This window comes from Macrobrachium rosenbergii, chromosome 42, assembly GCF_040412425.1.
Source record: "Macrobrachium rosenbergii isolate ZJJX-2024 chromosome 42, ASM4041242v1, whole genome shotgun sequence".
NCBI lineage: Eukaryota > Metazoa > Arthropoda > Malacostraca > Decapoda > Palaemonidae > Macrobrachium > Macrobrachium rosenbergii.
Window position 1 is genome coordinate 10,355,239 of NC_089782.1, and position 20,237 is coordinate 10,375,475.

The 20,237-nt window shown below is 36.5% G+C and overlaps 1 protein-coding gene across 5 annotated transcripts in view; it reads left to right on the forward strand.

The window, feature by feature from the left end:
* The window catches only part of Cdep (Chondrocyte-derived ezrin-like domain containing protein), an 804,710-nt gene that overhangs the window by 659,882 nt on the left and 124,591 nt on the right, over positions 1-20,237 (forward strand). For all 5 annotated transcript variants that reach the window (XM_067085457.1, XM_067085454.1, XM_067085456.1 and 2 more), the window contains one exon: positions 17,304-17,475. In XM_067085457.1, coding sequence (XP_066941558.1) covers positions 17,304-17,475 — 172 coding nt within the window. The remainder of the gene's footprint in view (positions 1-17,303; positions 17,476-20,237) is intronic.

A 20,237-nucleotide genomic window follows, 5' to 3' on the forward strand; every position in this document is an offset into this window, starting at 1 on the left:
CAAAAATGGTCATCAAAAGAAATGTCTTTCAAGTAGACAAATGGAAGTGAATGGTCCATAGAAACAGCTACTGTTCAACAGTCAGAAAAGTATCTTTTATTAACAAAATCAGTTTAGATAAATGTCAGTGCTACAAAACATGATACACTGAACAACATTCAAAGAACAGTAATTTTACCAGAAAAAAAAATTAAATTGAAGATGAACTAGTTAAGAAAGCTACAATGCTTGATTCCCCAAAAAGAAAGATATGAAAATATAAAAAGATGTAAAAGACAAAATATACATCTCCAGTAAAACACAGGGAATATCAACAGATATAGTAAAAATCAATTTTAATGGTCAAACCTTACCTTTGAAAATGAAAATTTGGTCTGACATGTATACGAACCTGTGCTTTCATATATGGATTATTTGTGTACTTGTTGCTCTTCGGCTGTTCTGATTCGTCTCTGAAAAAACAAAATCCTAATGCTAGGCCTATGGTCACATGTGACCCACGACAGCATACCTTTTTCCATTGTGTTCACAGCCGCTGTGGCTTTCTCACGCTTCTGATTGCCTCGCATGTTCATTCGCTCAGTTTCTTTGTGGCTTGGGTGTTCGTGTCCCTGCATGTTTCATTATTGTCAGGCTGTTCTTCCCTGAGATCTAGAAGTATGCTTACGTCTTCGCTGCCTTCATAGAAATTGTTTTTCTGTCCTCAAGTGAGTTTTTTCTGGTCTCATTGTGGTGCCCCCAAAGGATTCATCTTGTTTCAAGTGACATCTTCCTCTCTGACTGTAGAGAATAATTCTGATGTATTGTGTAGTTAAGGGGATTACCCTCCCTACTTACATAGTGCATATTATAGATGTGTTTTGAGTTTTTTCCTGGGGATTTAATGTGGAAATAGTGTTTTTTGGGTCCCCACGTGGGCAACCATGCTCTTGAACATGTGTTTTACCTAGTGTTTTTTCTTCACTCTTACTCTAAGATGATTCGATGTACGGAGATGGAAGAAGGCGGTAAGTCTAAAGTGCGTTGGTGTGTAGGCAAGGATAAGCCTTGCATCAAGTTCATGTCTCTGTTAGCAATGGACCCCTGCTTGGTGTGCATTTCATGTAGGGATCGAGAATGTTTCTATGCGCTAACCTGTGAGGAATGTCTCTTCAGTGGGTAAAACATGGGAAAAGATTGAGGAATAAAAGCACTCTCATCTCAAGAGAACCGGTGCTGATCATTTCCCCCTGGCCCCTTTTCTCTGCCTCCACAAACTCCTCCTTCATTATCGGTCACACCCACTAAGGCTTTGTTTCCTTGTTTAAGTTGTCAGGTAAAAGGAAGGCAGAGAAAATCTTGGAAGTTATCCGGCATTACCTGAATCACGGTGAGATGCCAGATGGTGCGATGGAGTCCAAGGAGGTGAGCCCAACGGGTAGCAAGAGAATAGACCTGGTTTCCCACGCAGTCCTTTCCAGCTGGTCAATTACCAAGGAGTGAAGAGCAGACCCGCAAGTCACTGAGCCATTAGGGACGGAGATCCTCAGCAATGGAGTCAGACTCCTTCTCCTGGCCATCCTCAGTGATGTCATCAACCTCAGTGAGAACATCACCGTAGAAGGTTCACTCAAGAAAGAGGAGCATGTTCTGCTACCCTGACGAATCGGCGTGGAGTCGCCTCCACTGATGAAGGAGTGAATTATCCCAGCACTCCTCTTCAGCAACTCCCCAGCCTCGTTCGATGAGCAGATTGAGGAGACTTCTCTCCTTGAAGGTCAGACAGGACAGAGCAGCATACTGCTCCTCCACACACCGCTCCTGATACCGTTCATTGAGACAAGACAGGGCTGGTGGGACTATAAAGAGTAACTGGTCTTGCTTGGGAAGCAGAGTAGGGTCCCACACCACATCTTACCACTCACAGCCTCTGCCACTAAGTCGGGACAGCATTGGTAAGACCTGGTACCATGCAGCCTCCCCCTCATCAGGTACGTTTAGACAACTGCTCAACAGAATGGAGTGGAAACCGTGCTGCATTAGGACCCACTATGCCAGCAATAATGGGAGACCTAAAGGACGGGGTAGAGCCATTCCTCCTAGAAGTACCAGACAAAGAGAAAGGTGTTGTGGAATTTGTCACTTAGATCTGGAGAAAATTGGGCTTCCTGGACTGGATGTCATCATTCCGGGAGACCTTCAGGATGCATACCCCCACATCCCAATACACATCTCCTGCAGGTTCCTTTGGTATGTCTTCCACAGTATCACTTACCAATTCAGGGCCCTTTGCTTTGGCCTTGCGACAGCTCCCCAGGTATTCACCTGAGTATTCCAACCAGTGTTGTAATGGGCCCACAGGAAAGGTATCAGACTATGAAGGTACGTGGACAACTGGCTCATACTGGCACCCTCAGTGCAGAAAACCATGGAGGACAGGGATGAGATTCTGGCACTATTCAAGGACTTAGGAATTCTCCTCAGCAGAAGAAGTTGGACCTAGTTCTCAAGCAGAGAATCAGATACCTGGGTATGAGGATCATCATTGTGAAGGCGAAGGCTTATCCATCACAAGAGAGGTTGGACAAGCTACTAAGTGTCCAAACCCTTTCTGTCGAACTGCCTTCAACCAGTAAAGCAGTGGTGGGTCCTGGCAGGTCACCTGGTATCTTTAGAGAAGTTGGTACCCAGGGGCAGGACTCTTACCCACTTCCTGCAAATGCAGATGAAAGGGGTGGGAGAGAAAGGCTCAAGAGACCAGGTTACAAAGCATAGAAGTGACTGACAATCTTGAAGGACCTGCGGTGGTGGAGGAACCTGAAGAACCACCTGCAGGGGGTACAGCTACGTTGTCCACCCCAGGAGATGCTGGTATACTCAAACAAATCCGGAAGGGCACATGCAATCCAGGGACTTGGAATGAGGAGCAGCAAAGGCAGCATATCATTGTCTTGGAGATACAAGCAGTCTGGCTGGCACTCCAACATTTCCAGGCTTTCCACCAAAGCAAGTCCACAGTCGTGAAGAGTGACAACACCTTGATAGTTGCTTAAGTAAACAAACAAAGAGGCACAGTCTATCATGACCTGAACAACTTGGCAGTGGAGATGCACTAGTGGTCAGAGGCCAGGGGACTACTGCTGTCAGCCAGATAAATCCCTGGAAAGAACATCATGGTGGATCAACTAAGCAGGGCAGACCAAATAGTAGGGACAGAATGGTCCTTGGAACAAGGCATGGCAGACAGGTTGTTCAAGCTGTGGGACAGTCCCACATTGGACCTATTTGCCAGAAACAACAAACATTCCCTGTACTATTCCCCAGTCCCTTACCAAAAAGCTGTCCTACATGACATCTTCCTGCACCCTTAGGACAACCTGGACGTGTATGCTTTTCCCCCACTCAGCCAAGTGAGGAAGGTCAACAGGCTGTTTGTGTCCCAAAGGCTGAGAATGACACTCATAGCTCCAAATTTGTCCCCAGGCAGAATGGTACGTGGACCTCCTCCGCTTGCTAGTGGATGTACCGAGGGAACTCCTGCTCACCCCTACCCTAATGAAGCAAAAACACAACATGCAGTATCATCAAGCAGTGGCCCCCCTCCAGCTTCATGGGTGGAGGCTATCCAGCAGGGAAAGCTGCGAAGGGCATCTTTGAACTTCTCAGGCCCTCATACCTTGGACTACACCGGGGAAAATGGAAGGCTTTTCTTCGTTGGTAGAGTGGCATGGCTGTCCATCCCCTCAACACATCTGTGAGGTGTGTGGCAGATTTCCTCCTCTTCATGCATTAGGAGGAGTCCCAGTCGGTGTCAGCAATCAAGGGATATAGGGCTGCCCTGGCCAGAGTGCTCAAGCTCAGGGGCATAGATTTTTTGTCTACATGGGAGTTGTTGGACATGATTAAGAGCTTCGAAAGCCATCCACATGAACTTAAATCCCCCGAGGGGGACATAACCAAGGTCCGAGCCTCCCTGAGACGTCCACCCTATGAGTCCCTCGGAAGTGCAACAGACTGGGACTTGATGTTGAAGACAATGTTCCTGTTGGCCTTAGCTTTAGCATAGAGGGTAGGAGAGTTACATGTCCTCTCATACAATGTCACCCACTTCCACAGTTGGACATCTATGGGGTTCACATTCCTTACAGATTTCGTTGCAAAGACCCAGAATCCAGCCACTCATGACTCAAGATTTGATGGTTTTTCCGTTCCTTCCCTGAAGGACTCCGTAGGTGACAAAAAGGAAGAGATGTTACTATAACCAGTGAGGGTTTTGAGAGCCTACCTCAAATGTACAGCCCCTCGTAGACCTACCTGCAGGAGACTTCTTAAGTGCAGGTCAGGAGAAAAGGGAGATATCAAGGAACACCAATCCTTCTAGTTGAGAGAAGTGATTGTGAGGGCATACCAGCTGGAATACAGCAGAGAACCTTCTCCATCCAAAGTAAGGAGTTATGACATCAGAGGTATAGAACCTTCGGTGGCGATCAAGAAGAATCTCTGTCATCTAGGCCCTCCGGGTGGGAGTCTGGAAGAGGGTCTTGATGTGTAAGGCTTCATATTTATTGAACCTTTGCATATGCTTAAATAGACAGTTTGGTAGGCACACTTCCACCTTCTTACCTACGTATCACATCAGTATGTTGCTGACATAAATGTAGCCCGTCACAATGTTGTCATCACTGTCAAAATTTTGTGAGCCAAAATGTCGTCAGTGTTTGTATTGTGAAACACCCCCACAATTCGTCAGAGTTCATACCAAGAATCTTTGTAGACCAAACAATGATTCTGTTAGGCCCTGGATGCTACCCACAAGAAACTGATCTCCAGCATCTGTCACTTGTTACCAATCTGGTATCTACAGCTCTTCCAGTGAAATGGGATTTGGCAGAGCTGCATGCATATTCTGGCTCACATGCTGGACTGTTCTTTTTAGGCATGATACTGATGGCATCTGTCCTTGCACAGCAGTGGATAATCAAACAGTGGATGCTGCAACCACTTGGTGAGTGCTAGCTTCAGGAGCTGCTTCTGCACGATCTTTCATTTCAGCTACAGCTTTTTCTTTTTGGCCTTTGCTGGATCAGGCTCATGGCTGTGACTTGGCTCTTTTACAACAGCATCATTTCTCATGTGAATCCGAGTGGAGCACCTCACTGTCATATTCCATGCATTTCCAAATGGTTTTCCCAGCTTGATCAGTTTTTTCCTTTCGACAAAGGAAACCATGGTTATTTAATAGACTGCCGCCTTCCTGGCTTTTCACAAATTCCAGAGGCACTGAAACATTTCATAAAAATGAATTTCCCCAAAACAGACTAAAACAGATTAATAAAATTGAATGAAAATGAGTGCCAAAACACATACGTTTGTATTTATTTGCCCTGTTTGCTTAGCCATTATGCTCTTAGCATAAGTCAGTAACTGCATTTATAATGTAAGCATAACTGACACACGACATTTTGACAGGGACAGACAACATACTGATGCGCGGCATTTTGTCGCATAACATTTTGACGGGCGACATTTTGTTCGTGATATTTTAACACAACATTTTGACATGAAATTATTACCTAGGAAAGACTGTCTGCCAACCTCAGAGTGAAGCCCCAAATATGACAGCGTAGGTTCATATACGTGTTGGAACAAATAAATTACAAGAAATTTGTATTTTTCCTAATATACGAACTTATGCTTTCATGTAGATAAATGTACCCTCCTAGTACCACCCCGGATAGTTTTGATCTCTCACTACTCTTAGGAGACAGTGTGTAACTGCAGACAGGTTGACTCACACATTGGGAGAAGGCAGGCCATCCCAGGTCATATGTTACCATTGGCCTTGCTTTAGGTTTTTTTTTTTCAGAGACAAATCAGAAGAGCTGAAGAGCAACAAGTGCGCAAATGCTCTATACATGAAAGTGTAGGTTTGTATAGCAGGAAATACAAATTTATTTTTAATTTGTTATATTTGGACAAAGTAGAGAAGCTTCACCTTATATCTCCAAACCCCTCCTGTTTAAACACTGTTAAGGATGGGTACATGGAAAAAAAAATTCCTCAGTGACCCTAAATGGGCATACTGTGAATCAAATGACCACACATCCAAGTGAAATTATTGGACTCCAAAATATATCACTTGTGGTCAGAACCATTATGCAAGATTGAAAGTCTCTTCATACTGCATGTACAATGCAGAACTTATAATTTTTTAAGAGTGTACAGGAATGGCCATGAAAGATGAATGGAAGAAGTTTTAATTACCCATCCAATAATCCAACATGAAAAAAGGCAACCAACAGAGGCACTTGAAGAGTTAACACTGAAAATAATAATGAAGTTATACAAAAAGCTAATAATTACCAAGAAAATAATACACAAACTGATAATACAGATGAAAATAAGTTATACACGAAGTCCACATGAAAAGATGGGCATGGAAGAAAATGTTAATAAAATATCTAGTAAACACCCAAAAATCCTAGTGTATTAGTAAGAACAAAATTATATTGAAACCAAAAAATACAGATGAAAGTGCTTCATCCCCAGTCATTTGAACATTTAGATAAGGGGAAAAATCTATGCAAAAGATCAAGAAGTGATCAGAATAAGATCAAACTCCTATCTCAGATAAAAAGTGATTATAATTTTAATTCTAAATTCAGTACAGGAGTAAAGCTATTGTAAATTCAAGTGCATCATCCATTAAGGAAAATAAGCTAGACAGGATAGAAATAATTGCAAATGGAAATTTGAGTAAATTCCGCAATTCATATAGCTAATGAAAATATTAAATTACTGGAGATGAGATTATTAAACTATATTGGAGTCATCAGTGTGGGTGCCGTAAATGTTTCATAAAAGAATTAAATGTACTTCCCATTATCAGAGAACACAGCATATGATGTAATTCCATAGTACTATAATAAAACAACACAAATTAAAGATGAGGTAGAAACTAATGAAACAATTTGCCTGCGTTCAGTACACTTATAAGAGAAATATGAAGAGTCTTTAATTGAAATCTAAAAAATAATAAATAAATATTTGAACTCATATTCAGTAACAAAAGGTAAAGCACTCAGTGCTACAATAGAAAATACCAATATTTTGCAGATCAAGGTAGATTTATTAAAAAATCCAAAAAAGAATAGCAAAGCACTTAATTGCCATAACCTAACAAATCCTAACTAAATTTTCAATCCTTATATTATGCAATGAAATATAAATGGAATTCATACCATAATCCATTTAGGTGAACTGTAAAGAGTAATTATTATTATTTATAAGATGAACCTATTCATATGGAAAAAGCCCACAGGGGCCACTGAATTGAAATTTAATCTTCCAAAGAATATGATGTTCATTCAAAAGAAGCAACAGAAGGTAATTGGAAATACAGAAAGAGATCAAGTATTAGAAAAACATAAATTAAGAAACAAATAAATAAAAATTTAAGTAAGGTATTAAAATAAAAGTTGAATTGTATTAGGGTAGCAGTATATCTGAATATAGTCCAGTGTGCTTATGTATTTAACACAAGCAAATTAAAAAAAATTACAAGTCTGCCAATCAGTACAAGAAAACCGGTGATGCAGCTGGACCTGCAATTTATGTTCATTATAAAGCCACACTTGATAAAATAGTGCTGTAATATAGAATTAATTTCTGTTCCACTATAATGTTACATGTTCCTGGCAGTAAACACACAACATTTGTAATATATATATTATAAAATATATATATATATATATATATATATATATATATATATATATATATATATATATATATATATATATATATATATATAATATTATATATACAGGTATTCCCCTACTTACAATGGGGTTAGGTTCCAAAAACCCATCGTTTGTTGAAAAAATCGTATATACGTCGAATATGGCCTAGCCTACACTAGGGTAATCAGTACCATCTATACATATATGGTAGTTTAGCCTACACTACACAGTATATTTTATACATATATGGTGTAGTAATTATTAGTGTCAGCTAATTCTGCAGGTTCAATGCAGATTGACATGATAAGTCAGTATAAAGAGAAACTGAATAACAAACAAGGCCTAGCCTGCACTTTTGTATATCACATACGGTAGCCTAGCCTACATTATACTGTATTCTATTTTCACAGAACACCGTATTATACAAACATCAAAATACCGAATGTGCATCTTTTCCATGGATCTTTTAAAAAGTTATGCTTTACTACACCGTATCCAATTGTAAATATTCTCATATTGCTTTCGCATTATAAATTCCGATCATAGCAATCAAATGTTTTGGTTTGGGAATCGATGACGCAGTCTTTAACAGGACGCATTTAACTCAGTACAGAGGGCATTTCTTGCTTTTAGTTAGTTAGCGTAAACGAATCTCTAGATACTTTATTTCTAAAGGGACATATATATTTTTGGGTTATGGAAGTGTTTTTAAGTCGAAATATAACTTAAATATGTCTCGTTGTGAAATTATTTTAGCTATTTTTTTCGTTAATAGATTACGTTGGCGGCTGGCCGTTTGAGGGATTGTTTGTTTTGTATAAAAAAAATCAAGATTCCATTCGCTATTTTCTCTTGATTTCATCATCATACTATGAGCTTTTCGTATTTATCTTTTATCGGAAGTGAAAACAGCAGTAATATATGTGCTTTCATGCACAGTAGTTTTGATTAAAATACTTTTTTTAATTTTATTTTGGTCGAGTTTCATCCATGTTGCCAATGCACGATAATTTATAGTCATTAGCAGCTTGAACATTCTTTTCTCAGCTTCAACTACAACTTGCAGCTTAAATTTACTGTAGCAGTATAATTCCTTGCCGATCTTTTCTCCAAAGCGGATAAGGGTATAGTGTAAGAATATATCAGTGGTTAACGTCATTTTTAACATTACGGTAATTGTTTAACCATTCGATGGTTGAAATACAAGCAAAACGTTGTTATCCGATTCAGTTATTAGCAAAACAAGTTAAACAACAGTTTCTCATTCGGTTGTTTATGGCTGCATGCATTTTCGCAAGAGTATAAGGTTACTAACAACACTTTTATCATTCTCTTACTTTTTTAACTAGAAGATGGAATAAAGAGATGGAGAAAAAGAAGTTGGTCTCTTTTGCTGCCTGATACGCTGTTGCCTGTGCCCGCTCGAAATTTAAAAACATTTCCTAAATATTGTCTTCATGCGGTATTAATTGCTAACTCCATCGTAAACCCGAATTATTGTAAGACAAATTATCGTCATTCATGCACTACCAGCATTTACAAACGCACAAAAATTGCAAGCGAACACTGACCTATTTTGACTTCCGACATAACGAGCAAGTGAGGTCGGCTCATTGAATTAATGTACCTATTCCAGCCTCTCGCCAACGATGTATAATACAACATGCGCTGCCGGGGTTGTATGCTGTTGCCCATTTTTGAAAATTTAAAAATAACGTATTTTCAAAATATTGTCGTATCGATATTAATTGCTAACCCCATGGTAAAAAATTGAATTAATAAGCTAAACTTAATCATCGTAACTTTCGTAAATCAGTGGTATATACAAATATATATATGTATATATATATATATATTATACAGTATGTATATATATATATATATATATATATATATATATATATATATATATATATATATATATATATATATATATATATATATATATATATTTATTTATTTATTTACAGAGCAAGCTTCTGTTCTGAAATCCAAAAAAATCCAAAAACTTAAATGTGTGGCACACTGAAACTAATGGCTTCTGATTCAAAATTGTCTTGGTTAATGGGAGCTCCCAGACTATGGAATGCCTGAATTAAGAGGTTGGAATATATATGTATGTATATATATATATATATATATATATATATATATATATATATATATATATATATATATATATATATATATATATATTATATATTATACAGTAGAACCCGGTCCTCGACTGTACTAGGACTTTGTAAATAATCGGGTTTCAACACGAAATGTTGAGTAAATTTTTGCTGCTGGAGTTCAAACAACAAACCGAATCCGACCCGATGAATCATATGAAGTTTGTAGAAAAAAAGAGTTTGGGCGTCTGCCGCTAGTTGGCGTTGTTGGTGGCGTTCTTCCCATCCTTATTTAAAAGCATTTAAAGCCCACACATGCTGCTGCTGCTGCTGTTGAAAAACAAGCCATATTATCACATGAAATTAATAATACAGTATTTATAAAGTCTACTGAATTACAAAATGTCTGTCATCATAAAATTAAGAAAAATTTCCGAAATTACGTTGGAACTATATCTGCCACAGGCTGCCGAGTTCCGACGTAATTTCGGAAATTTTTCTTAATTTTATGATGACAGATATACAGTAATTTGGTTTATAAATACTGTATTATTAATTTCATGTGATAATATGGCTTGTTTTTCAATGTTATCATTATTAACAACAGTTTTCATGTGTACCTGTTACAGTACATTCTGGTAGTGCCTATTAGGCTACTTAGCCTAGCCTATGGTTCTCAGTATATCATCGGTAATACGGCCGTATTGGTCATAGGCCAACTTTTTTGATACAGTATGCATTTAAAAATGTAAAAATTGCTTCTGATACAGTAAGTTATTCAACTCTGAACCTATTTAATTGTAATTTGTGTAAAGTTTTGTATAAAAAGGCAAGGTTGGGGTAATGACTGGTGGTCAGGAATGGATTAATCCATTTTCAGTTATTTCTTATGGGAGAAATTAACTCAGAATTTGACAGAATCGAATCTCGACACTTCTTCTGGAACAATTAGCGTCGAGAACCAAGGTTCTACTGTATATATATATATAAAATTATATATATATATATATATATATATATATATATATATATGCTTAAAAAATCACAGTAGATGCACATGACTTCAGTGTATAAGCAAATCCAACAGGAAAAAGACAGGCAGAAGTTCAGTACCAAGCGCTTTCACATTTATTGACGCATCGTCGGGGCACGAATGAGACACATATATAAAGAAGGTTACAAAGTAAACAAAAAGAACAAGAATACCAGATGGTCAGTTGTCAAAGGGGAATAAACAGAAAGTTAATCTAGGATAATCCGGGATCGAGCTGTCACAAACTGAACCTATGACCAAACAAAAAGAAATACTAAAGTTTAGGCTTACAAAATCCAAAAACATGTATAACCTTGAATACCAGATGGTTAATTGCCAGGGGTTAAAAAGACAAGGTTAATCCAAGGCAAATCTGGGATCACGCGGTCACAAACTAATCCAAATATATACTTAACCATAAGGCAAATGGAATCTTACCCATTCAAATTGCAGAAACATGTATAAAAATTAATATTAATTTTGCTTATATTTATCAACAACTTTTTTTAATTATTAAAGCATCAAGTTTAAATAAACCAAGACTTAAATTTAGAACACTCATTATTTGACTTAATAAAACAAGATTCGATGATATTCCTTTTAACTGTGTCATTGCACGGGACCAAAGGTCTTGTTTTACTCCAGTTAACCCTTAAACGCCTACTGGACGTACCATACGTCGACTAAAATTGTCTGTTGGGTGCCAAGTGGACGTATGGTACGTCGACTAAAAATGGTTTTTTTAAATATTTGCGGAAAAATAATTATAGGCCTAGTTTGCGAAAGGTTTTAAATCACGCGCCTTGAGGGATGCTCGGAGTTCAGGGATCACGCTGTTGTTTTGTTTATAAGCGTCACCCAGATGCGCATGCGCGAATTTCTTCCTTCTGGCACCATAAAGCATCAGCGGCGCATCGTCGGAGAGCGATATCTTGATGCATCCGTGTTTTGCAGAACTTTGGCGAGTGTTTGCGTATTTGTGAGGCAACAGGACGTAGAATACAACAAAAAATAAATCATGCTTTTAGCTTTTACCATTTTTGAAATATTTTCATATAAATAACGATAAATAGAAAAAATCAACCCGGTCAACTTTAACTTTCGATCGAAATGGTAAAAAAATGCAATTGTAAGCTAAAAAAAACTTACAGTCTAGTAATATTCAATCAATTTCCTTCATTTTGAAGCAATTGGAAAGGCTCTAGCACAGTATTTTAATTTATGGTGAATTTTTGAAAAAAACTTTTTTTTACGTCCTCGAGTTTAATTCATGCATCATTTGTGATAATATTTTCTCTGTGTTGCTTTAATCGTTTTACAATCTGTTATATACCAAAATCATCGCAATTTAGTGTACAATACAACTAAAAAAGTAACTCATTAGCTTTAACCGTTTTGCTTAGAGCGCGATTGGTATACAATTATATATGTTTTTTTTTTCGCTGTCATATATTCCAATATTTATATATGATAATGATTTTTTTCATTTCTGATGGTTGCATACTAAACTTCAGGCAATGAGAAAAAAGGAGCCAAAAATTAACTCTTAATCTTAAAAACTAAGCGTGCTGTGATTTTTGAAAAAACTTTTTTTCCGCTTGGCGCTAGCTCCCGAACGCCGCCGGCATACGGGAGACGTTTTTGTAAATAGAGGCTCGGCGTTTAAGGGTTAATCAGATGATCTAAATCTCTCATATGTACGAATAATGCATTCGATATTTGGCCAGTTCTCACAGAATATTGGTGCCGTTTGATTCATTGTGAAAGTGGTTTTCCAGTTTGTCCATAATATATTTTATCATTTTTTACAAGGAATTTCATAGATGCAGCCAGAAACATCTTTAGGAGAATTTTTTATCACTAAACTCTTAACATTAAAATTACTGAAAACAACATTTATGTTGAAAAGCTTTAAAATTCTAGGAATTTGTAAAAACCTTTCATCATAGGGTAATTTGAGAATATTATGCTTGCTGAAATTCTAGGAATTTATAAAAACCTTTCATCATAGGGTAATTTGAGAATATTATGCTTTCTGAATTCAAGTTTGTTATTAGTTAAATAAAATGTATTCCTGGCTCTTTTCCATGCTACATCTACAAAGGTCCTTGGGTATTTAAGTTTCAAAGCAATATCATAAATAGTTTTGATCTCAGCATCAGTGAACTGCGGGATACAAACACATAAAGCCCTTAAGAACAGTTCCAGAAAAAACAGAGAATTAAACATTCTGATGGTGATTGGAATAATAATTAACAAAATAGACAATGTTAGTTGATTTTCGAAAGACTGACAAGGTGAAATTTCTATCATGTCTATGGACAGTTATATCAAGAAAATTCAAATTACAATTTCTTTCTTCCTCTATGGTGAATTTTATAGAAGGGACTAAATTATTTAGCTTAACGAGAAATTCCTGGAGATTTTCGTGAACTGGCCAGATACAAAAAATGTCATCTATATACCTAAACCATATAACTTTTTGGGGCAAAATTCTTGGTAAGAATTTTGTCTCAAAAAATTCCATGTAAATATTGCTAAGGACAGGAGATAAGGGATTACCCATAGCCATACCAAACTTTTGTACAAAAAATTCCCCATTGAAACAAAATTTACTATCTTTGATATATAACCTTATAAGATTTGTGAGGTTTGCTACAGTTAAGGGAATGTCATAACTTTCTAATTCTTCCTCTAAAAATTCCAGTAAATCATCTACAGGCACTTTTGTAAATAAAGAGACAACATCAAAACTAACCATAGTAAAATCAAATTTCAAATTCAAACTACAGTATTCAATTTGTCTATAAAGTCAACATTATTTTTATATTCGTATTAGAGATGTTTCCTACCAGTGGTGTAAGAATTTTTACAAGCCATTTAGATAAGTTATACGAAACTGAGCCTGCTGAACTAATGATTGGTCTAATAGGGTTATTGATTTTGTGCGTCTTGACTAAACTGTAGAGATATGGTAGGGAGGGGCACTGAGTGGTAAACTGTTTAATTAAATGGTCAGAGCCCTTAAAAATGGATTTAAATTGTTTGCTAAACTGAGAGTTAACTGTCTGTGTGGGATCTGACCTCAGTTTCGTATAAGTTTCACTGTCATTCAGTAATGCCATTATTTTATTTACGTAGTCACTTTTATTCATTATTACCACTGCGTTAGACTTATCTGCCTTTGTTACTTGAAATGTTTCGTCTTTTTAAGGTTTTTGTATGCCTGGAGAAATAAATGCGGGAACATTTGGGGAAGAAGGCTTAGCCATAGCACCATACACAATACCTGTACAAATATTGATGTCATCAGGACATAAATTATGACTAAATTTTTCCAAATAACAAAATGATTTTGAAATATTGACATAGTCTAGGTAACCTAGACTACGTCAACATTTCAAATTGTCAAACTGCTGAGAGATTTGGCAGAAGAATAGGACATTTAATTGATAATAACAACTTAATTTGTTTAAATGGAGAATATACAAACACTTATTTTACTAACAATCACAGTTATGACATGAACTGACATCTCTTCATGCTTGATTCCTATAGTAAACAAATTTGAGTGACATACCTCTGATGGTTTATGTTCTATTGATCATTATCCAGTAATAATAACTAGTTTGCAAGCCCAGTCAGGTAATTTTATTCCACTTTATCCACTAGACAAATTCCACGTTAATCTTTTATGAGACCACAACTAAACCACTGAATATATCACAGATTTCAATACTGATGCTGGAGATGAGTGGACACCAAAATCTGCCCTGTAACAGTGAAAAAGAAAGCACCATGGTAATCTAAAGAATTTTTAGAACTAAGTGATAAAGAAAACTTAGAATTGGCCATGATTGAATAATTTTGAAAATTATATTTATTAAGCTATTAAAATTTTGCCTTATCATAGATAACAAAATTGTAAAGATTATAAGTTTAACAATCGCTATCAAAACAGTGAAGTATTTTGATTAGCACATTTGTACTTCCAATGAACAATATCACAAATTAATTACCAAGTGTAATTAGAAATATGTATTTGGATGACTTTACCGTATTAGACACTGCCTGAAACCTGTGACATGCCACTATATTTTTAACAGTACTATCACATAATCAGATATCTGGGCCCTTATATAAGTAGGTTTTCAGTTCTTTGCAAAAAAAAAAAAATAAAGCAGTCATGTTGTATAAAGATATAAGATGGAAAAAGAATCTGATACCAGTATGCCAAGCTGTAAAGCTGGAAAGCACACATTACATATTGTATGTATACAGTTAAGTATATCTTAGTTTAACCAGACCACTGAGCTGATTAACAGCTCTCCTAGGGCTGGCCCGAAGGATTAGATTTATTTTACGTGGCTAAGAACCAAGTGGTTACCTAGCAATGGGACCTACAGCTTATTGTGGAATCCGAACCACATTATGACGAGCAATGAATTTCTATTACCAGAAATAAATTCCTCTAATTCCTCATTGGCCGGTCGGAGAGTCGAACGCTGGGCCAACAGCATAATAGCCGAGAGTTCTACCCACCCCTCCAATGAAGAACTGTATGTATACAGTATATATATCACTTTCTTCAAAGTAACTACTCGTATGGTCCCCACAGGGGTGCATAAGAAAGACCAACCAATGTCAAAGAACTCTCTCATAGTTGGTCTTTGCCAGAATAGTGCCTTTGATCTGACAAAGTGATAAGGTATAAAAGGACTCAAGGCAGGCGAGTTTTGTCCCTCACCTTCAGCAATTACCATGGTTTCCCCAATTCACCCTTCTCATAGCCATTATCCCCATTACTCTCTGGTCTCTGAAAACACCCAAACACTACTTGTTGCACTCCAGAATATTTCTGAATTTGATATATATATACAGTTGACCCTCGTTAACCGGATATCAGATAAGAAGACATGAAGAGGGTCAGCTGATTTAAAATACAAAATGTTTATCCATGATTTAAGATAGTTACTGTTCCTCCGTTTGTCATGTACCGTTTTCCTTCTTCTGTTAGTGAAGGAAAACAGTAGAGGATGCATGCATTGGCTACCACCAAAACCAAAAGTATTTATATTGTACTGAACTAAAATGCTTTTAACGTGTAATCTGGGCTGCCATTCATGTGATATTTATCATACATGTACGTTTAAACTGCCTCTGGTAGCCTACGGTGTGCAATACCTTCTCCAACTATCATATGTATATGATCATTCTGGGATGTGGCCTTTTTTAAGACTTGATTAAAAAGCATTTTCATCAAAAGTAAATGTTTTCTACTGATACCAAGAAATGTTGTGTTGATAAAGATTCTGCCACCATCATATTGCTGTAGAGCATAGTTTAGTGGCAAAATATACCGTCATTATGACACGCTATTGTCTGGAAGGGTAGGAAGTACCGAAGTACCTTAGCCAATCACTGAGCATTATCAGTTTTACCTATCTTCTGCCTGACTGGTAGCTAGAGTATGATGCTTTGTATGATTGTAGGAAAGAAAGACATGACAAAGGTAAACTTTACGAAGACAAAAGCTGAGTTACTGAACAGTACTTGTGTTTACGTGGCAAATGACATGAGAGAGAGAGAAAATTGCCAGTTCCCTCTATGCAGCTTAATTCTTTCAATATTTTTATCATTTATATTTCATTATAGATATAGTACCATGTAGTCTGCTAGTGTTTTTATTTTTTATAATCTAAATTTCATTATCTTACTTTTCATCTTATAGACTGAAGTTTTTACTTAACAATTATGTGTTCATGTCTTGGCCTAGGCATCTACATACTGTATATGGCTGAATTTTATAATTTTTATCATGTTTTCTTAATTTTTCATCTTTTACTATGAGGCTCAATCCAAATGTTTCTCCATTGGTTTATTATTCACATTCTTTATAAAAATAATGAAATACAGTATATTTATAGGTATATATATATATATATATAGGTATTGCTGGTTAAACCAGACTATCGGCTAAGACGGATACCCTGGTCCCCCTATTAGTCCATCCTAACGAGGGTCGACTGTGTGTGTGTGTATATATATATATATTTTCTATCACATACACAATTGTTCTGTGCATTAGTAGAATTACTAACAGAACCTCATTCAAACTGGATGGTATCTAATGGAGTATTTATTTAGAAAAAGTTGATTGTGCAGAGACTTGATACAGTAATGGGGACTGTTTGTCTAAGAAAGCTTGTAACTTTTTCTGAATAAATACTCCATTAGATACCAAGATACCATCCAGTTTGAATGAGGTCCTGTTAGTATATATATATATATATATATATATATATATATATATATATATATATATATATATATATATATATATATATATATATATATATATTAGATGGAAAGATCAGTCTTAAATATTCCTTGAAATTGAAGATTAAAGGTAAATTTTTGTTATCTCCTTTTCAGAGTCGACTCCTTGCCAAATGGTCATGACAAGTCAGTATCTCCTGGTCGAGTTGGTGAAATGGAAGGTGAATCTAGAAAAAGAAAGTACCCAAGCGATAAGGCATATTTTATTGCCAAGGAAATTTTAACAACTGAAAGAACATACAGAAAGGATTTAGAAGTTATACACACGGTATGGATGCATTTTTTATGTCAGGAAAATATATAAGTATTTTAGATTAATAACTTTGTACGGTTTTTCATTATTTAAATTTTTCTAATATGCTGGCAATAAGGAATAATATGGTAAAGATTGAATAGTATAATAACGTAATGAGTCCATCCATGTCCTCTTGGCTTCTTGTAGGTTGTACTTCATAAAATTATTACTTTTTTGCTCTCCAAATATTTCATGTTTTGGTGTCAGCATCTGTCTTGTCTTTTGTCTGGAACCTGCTTCCCCTTGAGTATTTTTCAAATTTCTCACAGTAACTATTCCTCACTATTTTTATTTTGAATCTTGTCTCCATAATACCCTTTAAGTCGAAACTCTTCTTCCTACTTATATTATTCTCTACTTGTCTGTTATTCACCGTGTGCCACCAGCTTTGCTTACTTCTTTAATTATTGTAGCTTTTACCACAATTCTTTTCTATATTCTCTACCTAGGATGCCTATATGTACACCCTATTATTGGATCAGATCCACCTGCACAGATGTAAAGTGGAAGGAGCCACCAGCTTTTTCTCTTGTTGATTAGGTGTAACAAATTTTCCAGCACCCTTTACATATTCCTGATCTTTGTGGCTTTACAGCCAACCTCTATAAAAATTCCTCCCATATTGGATCTTCAGATCACTGTCTTATTCTTGTTGCTTCAACCTCAACTCCCGACCAGTGGTTATCTCCAACCAGAACCAACTTTGATATTTTGAGAATTTCCAGCAGGTTAACATATGAACCTTTTTTCATATTACTTGCACTGACAGTTGGAGAAGTTTTAGTCTTGGTCACTGGGTCTTCTGCTGTAACTCACTCCCATCTAATATTTGGTTTGACCTCTCCTCTTCCAGCTTCTGTTAAAGAGATCAGGTGCATGAGTCATTCATACACTCTGCTACTAGTGCATCTTTTATATCTGCTATTAATTGCTGTACAGTACCTCTGTACTGTACTGTACTTTGAAAAGTAAAAGTCCTGTTGTACAAAGGAAATATGACAATACTGATCTCTCCCTATTTTCTGATAGATGTGTAGCATGCCTTCCTAGCAGAAAGGTTGCACTCGGGCTGTTGGTTATGATGACTTTTGTGCTCAGCAATTCCAATGCTCCTCATCGTCCTACTTGTTCAGTTTTGTGTAAGGTCCATAGGATGCTAGAAACTTAAATACATACCAAGGCATCTGGTCCAGATCATATCCCTGTAATTCTGAGTTTTCAGGCAAACTAACTGCTGTGCTTTTTTTTTTTTTATTAAAGGTGGTGGTTTTGAGCCAGTTATTAAATTCTGCACGTAAGCTTCCTCTTGGAAGTATGAACTGGTTCTCTCAGTCATTATTTTGCTTTCAAACGATTTCACAATGTCTTTTATCTGCAGCCCACCAGTCCAGTGATGCTCCTGTTGATTGTTTGTCAGATTTCTCATAGTAACTGTTCATTACTCTTTTATTTTGAAATGTTTTACTATGGCCTTCACGAGGTTTAAGAAGTTCTACTCCACTTTCACTTTCTTGAACAAACCAAATATAGCTCTCAACTTTTGGATAATCAGTATAGTTTCCATATGGAAAGGATTGCTCACTACTCTTCTATCCCATTGATATTTGGTCAGCTCTGTGGCAATTTGGAGAATCATTAATTGTTGCTCATGACATCTCCAAGGTACTTGAGTCTTTCAGAAGCCTCTATGATAACAAAAATCCTGCCTGTAGTTTATGTTCTTCCTTAATGCAAGCCTCCTCCTCCATTTCAAGTGGCGTTCCATAGGGTTCTGCACTCTCACCCCTTCTCCACTTTAAGTGACCTCCATGTCCATGCATTTTCTCCATACTTTGCTTAACATTAGATGGATAAAAAATTAATATGGTTGAATTTTTCAAATATTTAGAAGTAGATATAAATCACAGGTTCTTTGGGGTTGGAATTTAGTGAAAGACTAAAATAGGCAAATTAGATAGCGAGTAGGCTGAATAAAATTTGGAGATCAGATAGACTGAAATCTTGTATCAAAGTAAGATTATATACATTACCATCTGTATTTCTATACACACATGAACCATGGTATGGAAATAAAATTATATCTAAAAGGATTTGCCAGTTCAATTATAAATCTTTAAGAATATAAAAAGATTTGTCAGTTTAATAATAAATCTTTAAGACTATTAGGAGTCAGATACTGTAGCAGGACAGAATTAGAAATGATACCATAAGAGGAATCATATAGTTCTTCTATATGTAGGTGAGATTATGATCAAAGGGAGATGGAGGTGACTTGGACATGTCCATTGCAAACTTGGGAGAATAGTATGTACTAGTGTTAGCTGGTCTCCTATAGGCACCAGAAGAGTTGAAAGACCTAGACCTACTTGGATGAGAACTATGAGAAGGGAGTCTGGAGATAAAGGAGATCTTTGGAAGATGAAGTATAAGAATGACTTGAGTGGAAGAATTTCAAAGTCCCTTTGTGCCACGCAGCACAGGAGGTGATGTTGATGATAAAAAAAAATTGTTATCATTTGTTATAGATATTTAGAAGTCAGGTACCAAAATAAGAAATTAGGTATGATTAACTAAGGTGGGATGTTCTAGAAAAATTACTGAATGCATATCCAGATGACTCTCCTATGGCAACTATTTTTGAAATTATAGTAGTGTTGTTCTTCCCGTGGTGGAGTCCCTTGTGAGGGTGGAAGTCCATTCTTGAAAAATTTTGAAGTCATTGCTCTGTGAAGTAA